Here is an 8,346-nt window from a genome sequence, read left to right as displayed (position 1 = left end):
CGAAGCGACAGCTGCATTTTTTTAGGGACACTCTTCCCAAATGCCACTCACACAAAACAAGACATGCCACTTGTTCTCGTCAAAATTACATCTTTGTTTTGTGCTAAGGCTGGTCATAGTGGGGAGTACATAGACTAGTAACATGCATATTTTACTAGTCTATGTTACTACCTCCATAATGGTAACATATAGATGATAACACGCAAGCCTCATTAATTGAGCTATAGACTCATTTACCTCGGGGTGTGTTATGTTATAGTAACTTGTATCTCTCTCCTCATTAACTCCATGCCACATAAGCAAAATTGTCTTGGAATGTGTTATGTTACTACCTAAGTTACTCCCACTATGACTAGCCAAAATCTATGTTGTCCGCAAATGCATGCAACTACTTTAATTAGCAGCAATTTCCCAGGCTCAACCACAGCAACGTTTTTTATTCTATCGATTTTTCTGAGGGGATTTTATTCTATCTACTAAGATACTAAGCTCCCTAATTTTTTAGCCTCCTACTACGTCGAGAAATGTGTGTTGCTGGGCCCGCCTGTAAGGGTGTGTGTGTCGTTGGTTAGAGGTTATTTGATTTTTTAATTTTAATATTAACTTTTTTCATTTTCTTCTTTTTTTCCTTATTCCACATTCTAAATCATTGACCATTTTAAAATTCATGAATATTTTTAATTTTTACTTAAATTTTAAAATTTGCTAACATTTTTTAAATGTATGAGGTTTATTTTAAAAAAATTAATATATTTCGATACATGGATATTTTAAAATTATTGAAAATATTTTAAATTTCATGTTTTTAAAATTTTAAATATTTTATTAATCCAAAAACACCCTTTGATTTAACGAACTTCTTCAAAAATAAAAAGATAGCCAGCCTTCTTTTGGATTAGTTTGAATTGCTTACCACGTGTGCCACGTGGTAAGATAGCCAGCCTTTTATAAGGTAGCACTGGAGCTCGTTCAAAAAATGATAAATGAGAAAGTGAAGCAGGGAATCGAGCTGAGCTGGGCTCCTAATTGGCGCCAAATGGGATAACTGGTGCTCATGCACGTAATATATGGGCCAGCCCAGTTGAATTTTTAAGGTCCGCGAAAAAAATCAAATTCAAAAACATTAATTCGTGAACAAATTTAAAATTTTGAAAATATTTCTGAAATCATAATCACTTTTTGAATACAGGAACAATTTTTAAATTCATCGACATTTTCTGAACTCAGGGTACATTTGCAAATTTAATAACATTTTCTGAATATGGAAACAAGTTTCAAATTGAAGATCATTTTTTTATTTTGGATTTGTTTTAAAAAATCTGAGATTTTTTTATCCGATAATCTTTGTTGAACCTGGAACATTTCTAAAATTAGTGAACAAGTTTTTTAAATCCGAGATCATTTTTAAAATGTAGAACACCTGTTGAAATCCTGGAATAATTATAAAATTCATGTTTTTTAAAATCCAACAACATTTTTGAATTCATGAATTTTTTAAAATTTCAAACATTTTTAAAATTTAATACTTTGGTTCAAATCTTGAACATTTCTAAGAAAGCAAAAAAGGAAAAACAGAAGTAAAAAACACCAAAATAAAAACAAAGAAAAAAGTTGCGCTTTGCCTGACAGCGTACGCTATTGCTTGTTATCCGCCGAGCTTCATGCAGACTTGGAGCGCTCTCCTTTTTCCTGGCTCGATTAATTGGTGTGTGCCGCGAGTCAAAGCACAAATAGGCTGCTCTCTCTATCTCAGCGATTTCACAGCGATATAACAGCCATGACTGAATTTGCTGCTCATGCCCATGACTGAACTTGTGGGTCTGTTAGTTGAGCCATGATCTGTGGTTTTGTCAAGATAAATGTAGAAACTCTCTCGGGTTTCACATGAGCAATTGCACGAGATAATAGAGGAAACTATATTTCTGCTGCTTCGTGGTTTATTCCTCATGTGAACAATGCCACTAAAGCAGAATTGAGTGTCATTAGCGAAACATTGGTCACTGTTATAGAGTGTAAAAATCTCAGTTCTGAATTTGCAAAGGCTCTTTTATTAACTGCTTCCGGGAGGCAAACCAAGCTGCAGATTGCTTAGCGAAACATTGCTTTAGCTCCAGATCTTCTTCTTTCTGGGAATCCTCGATCCCGGACTTTATTTCTCATCTTATTGTAAACCACTTGGCTATTATATGAGAAATAAAGTCTTGTTGCTTAAAAAAAACTGGACCATGATCTGTTGACACAAGCATAGTCAAATATGATTCAATATCACACATATATTTATCACAGTTTCAAAGCACATGGTTCTCATGAGTTCGAGAAGATTAATTAATTCCAAGGAACCGCAAAATGAAGAACCAATATGTCATTTTTTGCATCGACATAAATATGAGATAGCCTACAATCAGATTGCCAGTTTCACAAGAAGCAAAATATAGTGAAGTATGTAAAGAGAAACTCACAAGCAGCCATAGCTAATTCACCATACAACACTTGTGCCATTCCTCATGAAACCATAATTATCACTAACGTGAGACATTTTCATGGCCAAATTCCAAACAGAGGAGCAAATCCGTCATCTGTCATTCAGCTCATGTTCGGTGCTGTCAGTCCTTCCATCGACGACTCGTTGTCCATTGCTCTTACACCCAGACCTCCCGATAGCTTCTTTTAAAGGAGAGGTTGCAGGCTGCATAACACCAAGGAAATTGTGAGAGTGCAATGGTGTGAAGCTGAAAGACCAAATGTAAGCATGGAGTTTAAGATTCAAGAACCCAGAACAAGATGTGTCGAGTCATGTCAAAATCCCCAAAAAAAAGAGAAGAGGCAGCATAAGTGTTTCAGCGAGGATTATGGGAACAGCTAGTAAACCAAAAGGGGGATTGTACGGACAGCTAATGCAAAACGGGGAACTCTTAACTAGGTGTTCACTTTGCAAAGCGAAGTGCTCTGTTGAGCTGAGACTGAAATTTCATGCAGAAGAAGCTTTTGTATTTTCAAGCTGCCCCTTTATAAAAGCCTGGCTTGGAATTACCATATTCGATAAACCATATCTCATTACGAAGGTAACTTCAGTTCATTTCAATAGTTCTCATAGAGTGGATACGAGATTAAAGACTTGAGAAAATAATCCTCCTAGAATGGTCGGCCAGTTTCACGAATCTAAGTTATACAAATACAAACCTAAGTTCTACAGCAACAGATAGTTCTGACGCCTGGCACAGAAAAAATACAATGGTTCTTTTTGGCATCACAAAATAGTTCTCATGTGGTTATTATTAAGCTTCTTCGATCCACTCGAATAGGCCTCTTGAGATCTATGCTCGCATCCATAGCAATCCAAACTGAATCACCAAGCATACAGTGTATGTGGTTAACACTAACTTTAACTTGGGGGATTTCTCACTAGATTGATACTGCATATCAAACTAACAAATTCTACAATCTCGGGAAAATTTCACCTGCCTTTTGCATGATCCAGAGCAGCGAAGCACCAAAATGGCTCAGCCAATCAGTCCTCCCACGCTCCAAGAAGCTTGTCGACCATCTCCACCGTCTTCTTGGACTCCGGCAGCCGCATAGCCTCCTCCAGCGCCCACGCCTCCTCGACCCTCGCGTCCTGCAGCATCGCGTCCCGCACCGCCTCCTGCAGCTCCTGCGGGGGCGGAACCCCGTCGGCGGCCATCTCGCCGAGTGCGACGAGCGCGCTCTTGGGGTCCCCGAGCCTGCAGAACCCGGCGACGGCGATGCCGTAGGTGGCGGCGTCGGGCCGGCGCGGGGAGTCGGGGCGGCAGAGCCAGCGGAGCACGGAGGCGGCCTCGCGGGCGCGGCGCATCGCGAGGAGGTGGCCGAGGAGCGGGGTGGCGAGCGGGAGCGGCGAGGGGCGGACGGGGTGGTGGCGGAGCGCGGTGAGGAGGGCGAAGGCCGGGGTGAGCGTGGGCAGGGAGGCGAGGTGCTCCGCGAGCGGGGGGAACGGGAGGCGCTCCGGGGAGCCCGGCAGGAGGAGCGCCGCGGAGAGGAGGCGGCCGGCGGCGGGGACCTGGCCCTCGGAGATGAGCCCCGGGATGAGCGCGGAGATGGTGTCGAGCTCGGACGGGGAGAGGGGGGAGGGAAGGGGCGCTTCCGTTGTGCAGAGGCCGCGAAGGAGACGGCGGAGGACGGCCGCGCCGGCGTGCGGCGGCGGCGGCGGCGGCAGGAGGCGGAGCGATACGCGGGGAAGCGGCATCTTTCGGGGCTTGCGAGGGAGTTGGGCCGGGAGAGGGAGAATGGCTCCGCGGTTTATTTTTCTCTTTCAAAAACCGCTCAAGGTCATATATTCAATAAAACAAATCCTTACAAAAAGGACGCGAATATAATGAACATGGTTAACACTTACAAATAGTAAATCAAAAAAAAGTAGAAACAACCAAATCTACTTTTTTATAGCGTGCATAGTCGACCCGTATACTCGCGTATAAAGTTTCACGAACAAATGACATCTGTAGTCATCTGGAAAAAAATGACAAAATCGACACTATGCTAAAAAAACACCATTTGATAGATAGTAGTGATGTTTGAATTGTATTTTGTTCACTATGAATATCATGGGTGTCGGTACTTCACCAAACATCACGCGTGAGTAGAATGGTGGTCCAAGTTTGATATCCCAAAATTTCAGATTTTAAAAAATATTATTAGTATTTTTTCGAATTTTACTATTCACATGGGTGTGTGTGGAAGCATGTTGACCTTTATATTTTCATTACAAAAACTTCGGTACAAGAATATGAAGCTTCTTAAACAATCTAGGGTTGTTTGGATTGTGACCATTTTTACCATATATTGCCACATGATTTTTGCCACACTTGCCTTAGTTGAGTTGCTCAAATTGCCAGTCCCTCCCACTAGTGTTTTGCTTCGTTTATTTTCTTCTATTTTCCTTTATTTTTTTTCTTTCTTTTCTCATTGCTTTTTCCTTCATTACGCTTTGTTTGTTTATATTTTCATTGGTTTTCTTTTGTTTTTTCTTTCCTTGTTATATTTCTTTTCGTTTCTTCCTTGGTTTACTTCATATTCTTTGGCTTTCTTTAATTTTCTTCTTTCTTATTTTTCATTTTTAATCATGCCTTTTTTAACACATGTCAACTTTTCTCAATGCAGAATTTACTATTTTAGCGCACACATTAAACATTTTTTGGTACACTTTGGAATTATTATAAATAGTTGACATACAATTTTTAAAGTACATGTTTTCAGCACCTTTTGAAATACACAGTAACATTTTCCAAATACACGTTGTACATTTTTATGAACTACACAAATATTTCTTTATATTCTATAAACATTTCAAAATTTTCATGGTTATTTTTTTGGAAACACTTGAATATTTGTTTAAAGTTTTAATGTTTAATTTAAATGTAAATAAACAAATTTTACCTACCGAAACATTTTTACATTTTAAACCATTTTTTGAAATGGCAGAACATTTTCAAATCACCGGATTTTTTTATTTAAATGTGACATACATTTTTTAATGCTATGCAACATTTTTACATCCCACAACCATTTCTTACATGGTATTTAATTTTACTGGAAATATCTTAAACATATTTTTGAAACTCGTGGACATTTTTTAAATTTAATTTACATTTTTTTCTACTTATGCGAACATTTTCTGTTCTTGTATAAACATTTTTTAAGAGTAACGTACATTGTTTAAACATTTTATATTTTTTAAATGTCGCAATAAAATTTTGCACACATGGTTAACATTTTTCTATACACACTTAACATTTTCGAATATATGATTAAAAAATTAAAAGGTTTATGTGAAGTTATTTTATTATATATATATATATATATTGATTATTTCTAAATATAAATAATAATAAAAATAAAGCAAAAAATGTGAAGAAAAAACAAAAAATAAAGTGTGGCATCCACATGTGCGTGGTTACTGGGCCGGCCGAGCAGCGGCTTCCTACAGGCGACCCTGTGCCAGGAATCGCTTTTGGCGGCACATAGGTGCACCTGGGAAGGAACATCTTTCGGGCTTGTGGGGTTGGGCTGGGAGAGGGAGAATGGCCCAGAGGTACACTGTATCTTCGCGGTGTATTTTTTTTCTTTCTAAAAAGGCCTAAGGTCATATATCCAATAAAACTAGTCCTTTAAAAAACATCTGTACAAGAATATGAAACTTCTTAAACAATCCATCACCGCCTCACCATGAGCAAAGTTTGTTGCTGCCTTTGGCCTCATCTTACTAGAGGAACATTGGTGAAACCTAGAAGTTTGTAGAAGCAATGACTGTCGATGTAAACCAGACGACACCGACGACGATGATCTGGATAGATCGCCGTCCCGAGGAAGCTGGCACCAAGAGGGCCAGAAGACAATCTCAGCTCTAGCCACACAGAGGAGGGGCAAACAAACATCATGAGTTCCCCGACCGGGCTTCATTAATTGGATGGCGATGAAACCACATAACTAAAACATGACGCGCCACCATCTCCTCCACATGACATCATCCCCGTGGATAAATGCTAAGCATGCCAAACCAAATGGCCAACTATTGACACTATCCACCTACTCGTGGATGCAGCTCCAATGAAGCACATCGACCTAATCTTACCAGCGGCGAATACCTCGAAGACCCTACAAGAGATTGTACAGGCAGATAGACCCCGGGGTTCCCCAATCTCCCGTTGATCTTAGCAGCCGACGGAGGGCAAGTGAATCGGTGGCACCCCCGAACTAGTAGAAAAGGGGGCAAAGGTCCAGGCGGGGTCAGCCCGTTAGTCCCGGTTCAGTCAAGAACCGGGACCCATGGGGGCATTGGACCCGGTTCGTGAGCCCCGGGGGCCGGCCGGGCCACGTGGGCCATTGGTCCCGGTTCGTCTGGACCTTTTGGTCCCGGTTGGTGGGACGAACCGGGACCAATGGGCCTCGCTCCTGGCCCACCGTCATTGGTCTCGGTTGGTGGCTCGAACCGGGATCAACGGCTAAATAATGCAGAAAACAAAACAAAAAAACTGGAAAAAAATAAAAATAGCAACAATAAGTACTTATTTATTTTCTTTTATGATAATTCTTTTTGCTATTAAAGTTTGTAACAAAATTCTAATTACTTATTTATTTTCTTTTATGATAATTCTTTTTGCTTTTAATGTTTTGAACTAAATTCTAATTACTTATTTATTTTTCTTTTATGATAATTCTTTTTGCTATTAAAGTTTGTAACAAAATTCTATATAATTTTAGTTTCAATAATAGTAGAGGTTTATAAAAGCTTTTTAGTTGATTCCTTTAGTACCAGTTCTAAGGATGTTACAAGACAGGTACAGATTTTAAGGCTGGGGCCCCACGAGCACCTTTTAATATCGGTTCGTGGCATGAACCGGTAAAAGTGTTTTTTAGTTGATTCTTTCTGCAGCTGTTTTTTAGTCCCACCTCGCCAAGCGAGAGGCACTCGCATCGGTTTATAAGCCCTGAGTGTAGAGACGATGAAGGGAGAAGCGCAGTGCTCACCTGCACGTTGGCCTGAAGCTAAGCAACGTGCAGGTGAGCATTGCGCCTCTCTTTTATTTTGGCAATGGTATCATCATTTCATCCACATAGCATATGCAAGAAAGTTGTGAGGGTTACAGCAAAAACTGAATGCACTTCGTGTACAAAACGGAGAATCTCTTTCGAAGTATCAGGATTTCATACGGAAACTTGTCTGTTACAACATGCATTTCAAATGAACTATAAAAATGTTGAAAGTTGGCATGATATCATCATAATAGTTGTGGAGTAAGTCTTCACTTTTTCTTCGCTTGTGTCCTTTCCTTATTGCGCCGTAACAATGGATAATCTTCATCATTTATCAGGATGCTTGGGTCAGCCTTGACTTTGAAGGGAGGAATTTCATGAAACTTTTCATAATCTTCGGACATGTCTGTCTTGCCCTCCACTCCCATAATGTCCCCTTTTCCTCAATGCAACCGGAAGCAGTTGCGTCATAATCATGTGGCAGTCATGAGACTTTAGGTTCTGAAACTTTTTGTTGTAAGTAGAAACAGAATAAAATAAATAAAGCAAGAAAGAAAACAAAAAAACAAAAAAAGTGTTTCCAATTTGAAAACTAATGGCACTAACAGAAAGTTTATAATTTTTCTAAAACTAAAAGCAAAAAGAATTAAAAAATAAAGCAAAAAACAAAAGAAAATAAATAATGCAGAAAACAAAACAAAAAAACTGAAAAAAATAAATAAAAATAGCAACAATAAGTAAAGAAAACAAAAAACAAAAAAATGCCTCCTACTGGGCCCCCACGTCCTAAATACGACTAGAAACCCAACAATGGGCCAGGATTCAGGCCCGTAGTAA

At 39.7% G+C, this 8,346-nt stretch overlaps 1 protein-coding gene across 1 annotated transcript; it reads right to left on the bottom strand.

Annotated features, from left to right (window-relative positions):
- Window positions 1–2,307: 2,307 nt before the first annotated feature.
- On the bottom strand, window positions 2,308–4,240 carry LOC119340555 (pentatricopeptide repeat-containing protein At1g62590-like). Its single transcript, XM_037612475.1, has 2 exons — window positions 3,463–4,240; window positions 2,308–2,686 (listed from the first exon to the last, which is right to left on the bottom strand). The coding sequence occupies exon 1, from the start codon at window positions 4,220–4,222 to the stop codon at window positions 3,509–3,511; it is 714 nt and encodes a 237-aa protein (XP_037468372.1). The 5' UTR covers window positions 4,223–4,240; the 3' UTR covers window positions 2,308–2,686; window positions 3,463–3,508.
- Between the last annotated feature and the right edge of the window lie 4,106 nt (window positions 4,241–8,346).

The sequence above is a fragment of the Triticum dicoccoides genome, chromosome 7B (genome assembly GCF_002162155.2).
Source record: "Triticum dicoccoides isolate Atlit2015 ecotype Zavitan chromosome 7B, WEW_v2.0, whole genome shotgun sequence".
NCBI lineage: Eukaryota > Viridiplantae > Streptophyta > Magnoliopsida > Poales > Poaceae > Triticum > Triticum dicoccoides.
Note: the sequence above shows the minus strand (reverse complement) of the source record. Positions and strands in the feature narration are given on the sequence as shown.

Bases quoted from the DNA above. Each gene is read 5' to 3' on its own strand.
- LOC119340555 (XM_037612475.1), bottom strand. From the start codon at position 4,222: ATGCCGCTTCCCCGCGTATCGCTCCGCCTCCTGCCGCCGCCGCCGCCG.